At 43.6% G+C, this 12,186-nt stretch overlaps 1 protein-coding gene across 15 annotated transcripts in view; it reads right to left on the bottom strand.

The window, feature by feature from the left end:
- Positions 1-3,439: 3,439 nt before the first annotated feature.
- The window catches only part of DICER1 (dicer 1, ribonuclease III), a 67,877-nt gene continuing 59,130 nt past the window's right edge, over positions 3,440-12,186 (bottom strand). For 13 of the 15 annotated variants that reach the window (XM_079126555.1, XM_079126566.1, XM_079126557.1 and 10 more), the window contains 5 exons: positions 8,644-9,538; positions 6,776-7,044; positions 4,159-4,321; positions 3,996-4,071; positions 3,440-3,636 (listed from right to left, as the gene is read on the bottom strand). In XM_079126555.1, coding sequence (XP_078982681.1) covers positions 3,471-3,636; positions 3,996-4,071; positions 4,159-4,321; positions 6,776-7,044; positions 8,644-9,538 — 1,569 coding nt within the window. In that variant the 3' untranslated portion in view covers positions 3,440-3,470. Of the gene's footprint in view, positions 3,637-3,995; positions 4,072-4,158; positions 4,322-6,775; positions 7,045-8,643; positions 9,539-11,825; positions 11,934-12,186 lie in introns of all 15 variants that reach the window. The other 2 variants (XM_079126560.1, XM_079126561.1) reach the window with 2 other exon arrangements.

The following is a 12,186-nucleotide window of genomic DNA, read 5'->3' as shown; positions in this document are numbered from 1 at the left end:
CGAGCTCCTCCTCCACGGACAGCTGTAAGCCAGTTACAGACTCAAACGTGACCAGACACAGGTAACTGAAGAGGCCAGTCTTGGCTGGCTCCGCTTCTGCATGACAGGATGAGATGCCCTAACCAAGCAAGATACAAAGTTTTAAATCAACGGGGCCTTAAGAGGGAACTGTGCTGGGCCGGGGTCTTAATCACTCTCTGTGCTCTGCGGCCTCCACCCAATCCAGGCAATGAGGAAGAGCTGACCGCTGGGTGAGGAGCCACACTGCGGACTGGACACAGAAAGTAGTCTCAAGACTCTTGTGATTTAGGCAGGGTATCTGAATCTTTCTGAGGGCAGGCTATTATTATCAAGAAAGTAAAAATAGCAGTACTTAAGGGATAATTACAGGAGTGTTAGAGGTCATTCTAAATTTAATCATTTCACATATGTAAAAGAAATGTAACAAACATTTTTAAAACACAATTAAGAGTTCAGTTAACAAATCTTTGCAATACTTTCACAAATGGTAAAAATGCCACAGACGAAAATGACCTATTTAAGTTGTGCAAGTATATGACACATTGCAGGCATAATAATCATCTTTTTCAAATTCGGCAAATCAAAACAGCAGCACGGCCAAACCACATTTTTTCCTCTCAGTTAAGCATATTCTCCTTGAAATGAGGTAAAGCAAGTACCAAGTGCAAGGCGTATCTGTGCACGAACAGGACAGAGGGAAAGCTCTTCGAGACGCAGCATAGTCAGGCCTGCAGAAAGTACACCAGCAAAGAAGAGACGCGTCACAGCGATGGTCCGGGCCCACCAGCCTGCACGCCACCCGGACTCCTGCAGCGCTTTTTCCAGCAGCAGCTCAGGGGGCCATTACCGCGTGCCAGGGCACGGCCCCACTCACGAGCCCCTTTCCACGTTATGTTCTGCCTCTGCTGCAATCGCAGGAGCAAAAGATGCACACACGGTTGTGAAGTAGGGCAACAGAGTGACTTTTTTCTTAATTGACGGATGCAAAACATTTCAACAAAGTAAACCGGGGAAAGCTTGACAGCATTGACACAGCAGCACAGAAGCATTCAGACCATCTCATATGTCAACTAACACTGTTCATTTCTAGACTTAGTCACCAGGGGACCACAGAATGCTTCAAATTGTTATTATCAGCTCTTTTTTTCCCCCCAAAGCAGGGGAATAATAGTAGTAACATGTGCTGTTGATAAAATATTTTGAATGGTAGCAAGATATTCGTGCCCCTGAGAATGTATGAACTAATCACATCCAAGTCTGAACTTTTTTAGTATTAACACAAAAAACTCTTTTTAAGGTTACAAAATACATTGAGGCATTTTCTCCCACTGGGAATCATAACTGAAACATTCTGATTTGGGGGGCAAGAGGCAAGAGAATCCCATAACACTGGAATAAATGCATTAGATTCAATGCAAAGCCCAAAGCTCCTGGCATCAGGTAGTTTATAAATTATCAAGAGAGCTGCGATATGATCATAGATCACCTCACAAGTAAAATTCATATTCAGCCTCGCCTGTTCCTTTACACTTTTATAGTTATATAATTCAAGAATCATGTGGTTTTAACTTGCCATGATATCTCACATAACTTTTTTTAAAAACATCAAATAGACATCTAAATCAGAATTAAGTATTTTTAAAATCAGTCACCTAGACTATTTGCTCAAAAACTCATTTAATAATTTAGATCTCAACTAAAGTTTAAGATCGAAGACCACAAACACACTGGAGAAGCTCAACGTCCCCTTCACTCGGGGCTGCTCAGGAAGCAGAGCTGCCGGCTGCTGTGTGCACCGCAGAGGTTCTTCTCTGCGAGTGGAGGGTGCAGGAAAGAAACCAAGTGTAATTTGAAACATAAATGCAGCATTACATGAAGCCTCAACTTCAAGATGACGTGCTGGAAAACACGAGACACCTCTGCTCAGCTTTCTTAAACTTCAAGCATAATTAATGGGCAATTGCAGCAAACCTCTACTGGTATTTTGGTGGGAGCACAAGACTGACCCACAACTTTTAAAAAGGTAAATTAAGAGGTATTATAGTTACAGTGCAAAAAATTAAAATTTCAAGCATAATACACAAACATAGCACCAAACAGGGGGAAAAAATGCATGCAAAAGAAAAGAAGAACTGAGGTATTTAAGTGAAGAGTGCCTACAAGTCTAATTAAAGAAACTTAGGCAAATGCCTAAATTTGTTTTTTCTTTTTCCCAAGATGGAAATAATGAGCTAGTTCATCTAAATCAATGACCTAAATCACAAATGTATCAAAGTCACGGCAGTACATCGCCAACGTTCCACTCCCGTGGCGCTGCAGCACAGCTCCGGGGAGACACGGATGACACGCTGGAAAGCACAGCAGGAGACGCAGGTGAAAGGACGACAACAAGGTGCTCTGTCTGCTTCTGCAACAAGTCACCAACCGAGTATAAAATCTGCAGCATACTTTAGGTGTGATATGTCTAAGGTTTATTTCGTTAGAGCAACAGCCTACAGGGCAAAACCATTTGCCACAAACATTTCCATCAGTGGAACTACCTAGCAGGAGGTTTTTAGTAAAACTGGATATTTAGTCAAAGATCATTTTTATTATGATGTTAAAAAATTCATAGACTACATATTCTGGTTTTTCAAATGTCTTCAGTACACACATGACAGGAGTTCTAGTGCAATCCTGTAGCAATAACTATACTGGTGAGCTGTAAATATGACTGTCAACATCTAATGCATAACAAAACAAAGGGAATGTAAGTGGGTTGTTCAGAAATTAAAGAATACCCATGAAGGTTTTAATTTTAAGGCAAGAACCTTTTTTATGCAGGACCACATGGCATCAAAAACTCGAATCTGATTCACCAACATGCCAGCCGGTGCTGACTCAAATCCATCCCTTACCATCAAGTGCAACAGCGCCTGGAACTCCAGCTTACACAGTGTGACACGGAGAGAAAGGACACCACCGCACATTTCTCTTACGGACCGCGTCGCTCCCTCCACTCGAAGCACCGACGCCTACAGAACTGGCACTACCACACCAACCGAGGGATGTTCAGGACTTTATGGAATTCTAGGGGCTATTTGAGGTCTAAGCTCCATGGCCCTCTAACACGAGGCAAAGCCAACACACGCAAACAAACAAAAACTGTCAATAATGATTTGAACACTTGCTAAATGTCATTAAAGCACTCTTGTGATTTAAACAAAGCAGAAGTGAGGAAAGAAGACAAGATTGTGTCTGCGCAAAAAACTAAAACTACAATTAGTTCCAAAAACTTTATACATATGTTAAATGTTTTATTCTGTTATCTATCTCGTTATCAAACTTTAAATTCTGCCTTCAATTCATTCCACTCAATACCAACTTTAATCATCCTTTCGATTTAAATATTTTCCCTTGATTCTGTTTTACTTTGTTGTTGTCGTTGTCTTTAAGTTTAAAAAGGGGCTTCAGCTGTTGGGAACCTGAGGCTGGTTTGCTTTGAGGCTTCGGAGGGCTCTTCTTGCTGCTGCGGATTTGGCGATCCTGTAACTCCGGCCGACGCCTTTGAATTTCCCCTTGCCGACGACTTCCACAGTGACTCTGACCTTCCCATCGTACGTTCTCTCAGCTGGGCTGTAAAAACCCAAACAGCCCGAGTGAGAAGTCAGAAGCATTTATTATCACTGTCATTCAGCACTTCGTATGCCTGTCAGCTGAGGGTCCTGGGTGCAGCTGACACCCAGCAAAGGAAACGCGCATTAGGACCTGTTGCACACCAGCGACAGACCCCAGACCCGCTGCCCGCTCCCCCTTAATTCAGCTTTGCTTTATAAAAACAAGAAGGAAAAAAGAGCAGGCGGGCAGACGAAAAGTGGGTAACAGACGGCACGCCACAGTAGCAGCAGACTTCAAGACCCTGTCTTAATGGAACTTGGAGAACTTCTCCCCTTGCTCTTAAGGCAGTCATTTTCCACACGCACTGTTTTGCTCACCTAAATTTGGCAGTTTCTGGTTCCATTTCAAGCAGTTCTCGCACAGGGGAACGGGGCACATTTGCAGAAAACTTTTCTGTAATCAAAATCAGAGAATTACATGGGCAATACCCTTGAGACATTTTTAAATTTTATTTTTCTTTCAAGAAGGAGCCAACAATACCTATTAGTGGCCGCATCATAGGATAGTACACCTGCCACACCATCTCCAGTGACATCCCACTATCCATGTAAATGGCACCAGCAAGTGACTCAAAAATATCCCCCATGGCCTTTGGAACTTCAATATCCTCTTCTTTCTCTTCATCCTCTTCCGATCTCCTAAGCTGAACAGAGAGAGCGCCATGAGCAAAAGGTCTGAGACAGGCAGTCCACGGATGTGGTGGCCCTCCTCAGCGAGAAGTTCCAAAACCTGGAGCAAAACCAACCACTGATGGAGTGCCTCCAGCGTGTGACAGGCTTTTCACCAACATCACTTAACCTTAAGGAGAAAATTCCCCATCCCACTCAGTATCGACACTCAGCAAAGCAGAAAAAGATCACTTCTAAATTAAAAGAAAAACAAGTCTAACACAGAACCAGAGGTCAATAAGTACATTAAAACACTTTCCAAATTCACTACAACAAAGGGTCACACATTAAAACAGCCCTCCCCACAAGGCTGGCGAGGCTGAGGCAGGCCAGCGAGGACAGCGCTAGACCGGGGGTCGGGGGCGCACTGCTCGGGGAGATTTTTTTCCTGGAACGCTTTCCCCGCCAGGCTCTCTTTTCATTAAACTAGTTAATCCATGTTCACTGTAACAGAGTACCTGACGGCATATTCAAATTCATAGGATACAATTTTACATATGTATCAAAAACCTTTTAAAAGTTCAAAATTCTATGCTGCAGCAATTCTGGCTCAAGAATTTTTCTTAGAACATAATTGGATATATAAGAATATCAGTCACATCCACGTCTAAAGTCCTAATGAAAAACTGTTAACTATCCAACTACAAAGGACCAAAAGTTAACTATATTTGACTCACATGTCACTATTGAAAACTATAATGCCAGTGAATACATGGAAAGTCAGCTATAATATATTAAATGAAAAGAACACCATACATCATTCCATTTTATGTTTTATACCTGTTTATGTTTATATATATTAGCAAAAATACATCCCCAAGTGTTAATATTAGCTATTTCTGAGGAAGCATAATTAGGCAATTTTAATTAATTTTGTTTACTTATATTTTCCAATTTTTCTAAAATAAGTACAAATTATCTATGACAGAGAAACAGAGGGCACTGTTAATTTCTAAACAGCTTAGCTACACAAACTTCTCTAAAATGCTGACAACCAGAAAAACAAAATGCTACTGAAACATTGTTCTGAAACAGAAAGGAATTTTAGAACTTAGCAAGTTCAATTCTCTCCTTTTATAGCCGAGGAAACAGATGGAGAGAGAGAGAGAGAGGGGGAGGGGGACTTCCTCAAGATCAAATATTAAGCTAGAAAAGGCTGACGGTGACATTTCCAGTAATGTAACTTCTAAACACACATTTATATCAACAAAAGGAAACCAAAGAAAGAACAGAACCTAACAGAACCAGCGTGCCCACTGGCATCAAAAAGACAACATGAATCTCATTTGGGGGAATTCTTCAACTTCTGAACTACCATCTCCCCAAGAGTGAGAGGAGCAGTGGCCCTGGAACCTTGAGGAGCCAGGGCTCACCGTGCAGCCGCGCCCTTGCTCTGCCACCAGCCCCGGGCCCTGCAGGAAGGCCCAGCGGGTGCCCTGCCCACTGACTTCCCTGCAGAGCGCAGCTGGGCCATGGACAGCACTTGCGGCTGCCCTATGGCTAGGCTTTAAAACCCAGATTCATTTTTCCTCACAAAAAGCCAAAGAGAGGGCTGGGGAGATAGCTCAGTCGGTAGAGTGCTTGCCTTGTAAGCACAAGGCCCTGGGTTCGATCCCCAGCACCCCCCCCCCCCCAAAAAAAAAAAAAGCCAAAGAGATTCACTATAGCCCAAAAATGGTTTGGAGCAATTAGAAAGAAGAAGGTACAAATGACAACGAGAACAATTAGGACAGCTACAGAGTTCAGAATAAATTCCTCAATTCTATAAGAAAACAAAGGGATCAGAATGGGAAGAGTAGAAATATGAGTGTCCCTCCCAGGGTCACAGGTACAGAGACGAACCCCAGAGGGTTGGCAAGCCTCAGCAGCATCCTCTCCACCAAATCTCTGGGCAGTTCATGGTGGGCGCACATCGGAATTAGCTCCAACACCAGAAGACCTTTGGCTGAACCTACGGTAGATGCCTCCCAAATCCCAAAGGTTAAACATTTAGAAGTTTGGTTTTCAAATGAGATTTTCTCATTTCAAGTAAAACCAAATGTATATTTGTGATGCTTACCTGAGAAATTAGCAAATACTCTGAAATATCCATTTTGAAAAGAAAAAAAAGGTACAGTAAACCGCCCTGAGTTCACCAGGGCGAAATCTGTTCTTGGGGAGGGGAGGGCTGCACTTCGTTGGCGAGCGCACCCTGGGAGCTGATTAGGGTGGCTGAAAACCCCCAACGCCTGCACAGCCCAGCGTGCGGCCGTCGAGCCCAAAGCCGCCCTGAGCCCAGCCACGTCACTGCTCAGTCCTCCCCAGATCATGCAGCCCGAGCTTTCAGCTATCCCTCTGCACAGCAAGTAAGTCAGACCTCAAATTCCCAAGACAGCAGCTGGACGGCTGTCTTCAGCACTGCATTCAACATATTTTAAAAAAGAACTAACCTCAGAGTCCATCCCTTGCATCTCGTTCTTCTCAAGCTGAAACTGCACAAAGTCATCGATGACATGGAAGAGCTCGGGAGAAACAGCTTTAAAGTACTTGTGGTAGTCATACTTCACAGCCAGTGACGCAAAGATGGTGTTGTTGACCAGAGCAGAGCGCAGGTCAGTCAGGACCCCTGGGGAGTGCTGCCGTGGGTCTTCATAAAGGTGCTTGGTTATGAGGTAGTCCAAAATTGCATCTCCCAGGAATTCTAAGCGCTGGTAACAATCTGCACGAGGATCCAAGGTGGAAGCATCAGCGTGGGCAGCAACATTTCCTCTGCTTCCGAACACGGTAACTGACGGGAGCCGTGATCCCCAGCCCCGTCTTAAAGATGTCTATTTATATATCTTCCTCAATGAGAAAATTACTTATCATACTAAAGCCTCTGAAAATTAAACTTTAGTAACAATTTAAAGTAAACTTATTGTATATATAAATTGGGGTCATAAAATCTTAAAGTGGCCAAAAAACAAATTTTCCATTTGCCAGGTGATACATCTAACACAGTGCGCTTCTTGGCACTTGCTGGCCAGGCAGGAGCTGGGCATCCTCTAGAGTCTCCCCCACACACTGTCACCTCAATAAAACCAGACCCGAAACACACCTGCCACACTCCACACTGTCTCACCCACACCTCCAGAAAGTGTAGCTAAATGACACTACTCTTCGCCTCTCCGGGGTGTTCCACAGGATGGTAGGAAAAGGAGTCCCTCCTCTTAACTTGAACTAGAATGCTGAATCTAACACAAACCAAGAGACTGAGAAAGGAGCTGTGTGCAAGAGCAAGCACTTGGGCAAGGCCGGCCAGCTGCCCGGTAAGAAATGATCAGTGCCAGCCAAGGTCTCGACCTTCTACAGTGGTGAAAGGAACCCATCCAGCTGAGGAAATGCAAGTAGAGACATGAAGTGACTTGTCCCAGAACAGCCAGGGGGTCAAAAGCCAAGGGCTGAGATGGGCTAGCACCCAGGCCTGGGACCCAGCAGAGTGAGCACAGAGCCACGCCTCACTCCTCCTCCACTGAGAAAACCAGGCCTGGCCTACATCAGTCCTCCTAGTCCAGAATCAGAGAATGTTTTACATTTTGGCTTTCTATTTTGCATATCATCTTAATCCACACAGCATGATTATACGAGCTACAAGTTTTATGCTTTGATATTTTTGATACAAGCATTTACTATTTTCTACAGAAAACACAATATGAATTTTGTTTCCCAGGATGGAGTTTTGTTTTAATGACCTGTTCTCCTTCCTACTTTGATGGGTTAGGAGCCTATGCAATAAAGGAGGAGAAAAACAGACAATGAAAAGGTGAGAGCAGAAACAGGGCAAGCACAATGGGGCCAACCCGTGTGACACCACTTCCTTTAATCTTTCCACCTTCAGATTTTTTAAAGGACCCCCAGACCCTAAGAGAGGAGCCATTTTGTCTACTAAGAACAATGAAAAAGATTTGGAAATACATGCAGAATTCATTAATAAATCAAGACCCAAAAGCAGCACTGAACGGGCATCAGAAAGGTATCTGGATCAGATAGGGAAGCACAGCAAAGCAGCAGGGCTCAGATTTCCCTAACGCTGCAGCGTTAGTGACAGCTAAGACAGCACACAGAGTGGGACACTCCCGGCTGTCAAAGCTACAAAGCAGTTTGTACTCTCCACAGGAAGATGAAAATAAAGAATTCCTTCTGTTTTCTTCTGCTTCCTCTCCGACCATGCACACTACGCACAGGACTGTACAGGCAGAGACTGTTTTTTATAAGGCCCAAACAATGTGACGGACCCAGAGGCGCCTTTTCAGGGACAGGGTGTGGCCGGGCTCCTTACCAGTGATAGTGTTGTAGTGGTAGGAGGCGTGCGTGAAGGCCTGCAGAAGGTAAGCTTTATTCTTGAATCTGTAGTTGATTTTCTTCTCAAAATTCTCAAACCCTGATATCAGGTGAGTCAGGGTTCTGTCCGCGTCTGGATGGTCAAACATGCAGCGCGGAGGGATCTGCAGACAGCCGTACTCCAGGTCCCTCCAGGCCGGGGCGCGAGGGCTGGCCGCAGCGCAGCTCCCTGAAAGGCTCTTTTGTTGGCTGCTGGAATTCTCCCGGGCAGGGCACAGGCCCTTTTCCCGGCCAGTCCTCTTAATCGCCGGGAGCACCTTCAGCCCGAGCGAGCAGAGGAAGAGCTGAGCAGCCCGCTCGCCGCAGCTGGTCAGGTAGCAGCCCAGCAGGGCCTCCACGCAGTCGGCTATGCTCTTGTCGGCGATGCACTGCTCGGTGTGCAGGTCGTAGGAAATGGACTGCTTTCCCGTGTCGACGCCACAGTTTTCTTCTGACGGATTCCAGAACCCCACCACAAAGTCGTCCTCCTCCACCGCTTTGCTCGGATCCAGATAGCACATGGCATCCCAGGAGCTGTAGTCAAAGTCCTCAAAGTCCGAGGAAAACGGCATACTACCTAGGGAGGACTTCTTGGGCATTTTCCACTCATATGCAGAATCGGTGGTTGAAAAAGGAGAAAGAGAAATCTTCTTCACGAAAGCGCCCGAGCCCATTAGCATGTTGTCTATGAACTTGATATGCTCCTGATCGTACTCCAGGAAGTCGTCCTCATACTCGGCTTCCTCCTTCGGGGCCCTCCACATCAGGTCCTCCTCCTCCTCCTCCTCCTCTTCCTCCTCCTCCTCCTCCGAGTCGTCGTCCAGTTTGCCATTAGCCAACATGCAGTCTTTTGTCTGAAACAGGGAATGGGGAGAAGGAGGGGAGTCATAGCTGCTGTTTTTAAAAGGGTTTGAAACTCAATAAAAGCAAGGGTTATGGATAATTTCAAATGACAACCACAAATACTAAAAGGCAACTTTAAAATCATGGCCATTTGTTTTCAATTAACATAAAATAAGTTATTTAATCATATAAACAAAGTAAAACATGTTCTTTGAATGTTCATTTTCTAAGTTATAAAATGACCTTTATCCAGTATAAAGCTTTAAGTTAAAAATCCTGAACATGGATATAAAGTTAAAATTAATGTCCACACTGCAAAACTTCAACTCTGGCAGGACACACAATGAAAGCACTCATCTGCTGATCACAGAGATCTTCCATTTGGTTGACGAAGTTTTCAATCATGGTGACCTAATTTCCAAATTAATAAAATGAAAATCCAGATGGAGAAAAAACCGTTATCTTTTCAATTAAGTAAACACATACTATAAAAACAAATGAAATTATTTTTAAAAACTTATAACACTAAAAACATACAGTAGGATTTTATAATAAAGATTTTCTCCCTGCTTCCACTTCAAATCAAAGCACACTTGCTAGAATGTAGAAACAAATTGCTTTGCTTTCTAACAAATAAAAATGATTGCTGTAGTAAGGTATGAATTTGAGAAATTACACTTTTCCCCTTTCCCTGAGCTGCAGTAATCAGGGTAACAGATTATAGCATAACTGACAAAAAATAGAAGAAAATCTAGACTAACATGAAACACAACAATCCAATTGCTGTCAAAAAATCTTTGCTAATTCCAATTTCTTTGGCACAAGCTTATTTGTGAATGACAACCTTAATAACACGCTAGGCTTTAGTAATGATGTAACTTTTTCACAATGCTAGAAAGATGCCAAATTTTTGTTACATGGTAAAAACAAAACAAAAACAACAAATTCACCACTAATTCTGGGTGGAAAGGCAGGAGGGCATGATTCAATTTTGATTGTAACAACTTATTTCTGACAAAACATTTTCAAACTGTCTGCCAAGCATTTTTTAAATAGAGCAAAGATCTTCTTTTAAACCAGGCTCGAAAGAGAAACACTTTTTTTGTTGGAAAGAAATAACAGTAAGGCAAGCAATATATCTACAACTACATATCTTTCATTTTTTAAATTAAAAAAATTTTTTTGAAGAGTAAGAAAGGACACCAAAAGAAAACTATAGTGGTAGACCTCGAGGAACTATTGCCTGCTAAACCCCTATATTTTCCTAGGTAACATGAGCTGCTTTTGACTATTGTTTTGTTCTTAAGACAAAAGCCAAACTGCAAATTTAAAAAATCAGACTGGATAATTTTTTAAAAATTAAAATAAATCCTTGTGTTTCTTTAATAAGGTGCCACCACAGCTCAAATCAGCAGAACACAAGGACACGAAGGACTGGTTCTTATCACCAACAGGGCTTCTGGGTTTCAGATCCTCCATCTGCACAACAGTGGGCTGGACCTCACAGAAAGCTCTCCGCGAGCAGTGGAGCCTCCTCAGGAACAGGAGTGGGAACCCTTTTCCCTGAGGGGTCATGTCACCTCTCTACCAGTCACCACCACTCTTCTTGGAGGCAACTGTGTGCAAAGGTGTCACCTAACCCCATTTGCCCCAGGGCAGGAGCAAGTGGGGAAAACCTGGAGGCACAAGGCGGCAAGTGATGCAGAGCCAAGTTCCAGGCATGCAAAGCAAGCAGGAGGGCCAGGCTTTCAATGCACTCCAAGAGCCAAAGTGCCACACCACCACAGACATCAAGAACAAGGACCTCCATCTTAAAAAAGTAAAAATAAAGCTGACATGCAAAGTCACCTTTATGCTACAATTTTTTTCAAGTCAAATACATTATGAAACAATATTTATAAAGGACAACTGTGACTGGAAGGTTTTTCACATAGCAATGCAACGTTTTTTCTAAAACTCAATCTATACATTTTCTACTAAGGTTTTACATATTTCTAAATTAATAACAAAAGTGATTTTTCTGAATCAGCCTTCATTAAAATATTCTCTTAATGCTTTTCCAAATAAGAACCACTCTTGTAATAAGTCAAACGCTACGTGAGTTAAAAGCATGCTCGACCAACAGGTATAAACGGGACACTCACAGAGCAGACTACCATAAATACTCAGACACACCTACAACATACATGTCTAGCACAGGCATACAGAAATGCTGTGTAGAAAACAATCTGTGGGACAATGTGGTCACCATCAGCCTGAGGGAAAATGAAGTAACAGCAGCCAATCTGTCATTAGTGCCCGACAACCTGGAAACGAAGCTGCCTGAAGATGGTTGGCCCAGTGCTCTCCCACTGCCCACTGGGCAGCTGCGTCACAGCGCACAGGCCCCAGCTGCCCTCTGCTGGCCTTGGAGACAAGACAAGGGCAGGCAGCCGGCACTGCTCAGTCTCCTGGAGCAAGACTTCAGGATCTCCAGGGGAGCACAACCTGTACGTGGGATGGTTTGTTCCCCCCGTTTAAGAGAACATAAGCAGTCCTGAGAAAACCCTGAGGTGCAAAAGCTAGATCTTATTGAAATTAATCACGTTAGACTCAGACTGAAGATCATGGATCACAGAAAGTCATTTTCTTGAATAATTAGAATAACTGCAATACATAA

Source organism: Sciurus vulgaris, assembly GCF_902686455.1.
Source record: "Sciurus vulgaris genome assembly, chromosome: 2".
Classification (NCBI taxonomy): Eukaryota; Metazoa; Chordata; class Mammalia; order Rodentia; family Sciuridae; genus Sciurus; species Sciurus vulgaris.
The sequence above is the reverse complement of the archived record's forward strand: the minus strand, read 5'-3'. Positions and strand labels throughout refer to the sequence as shown.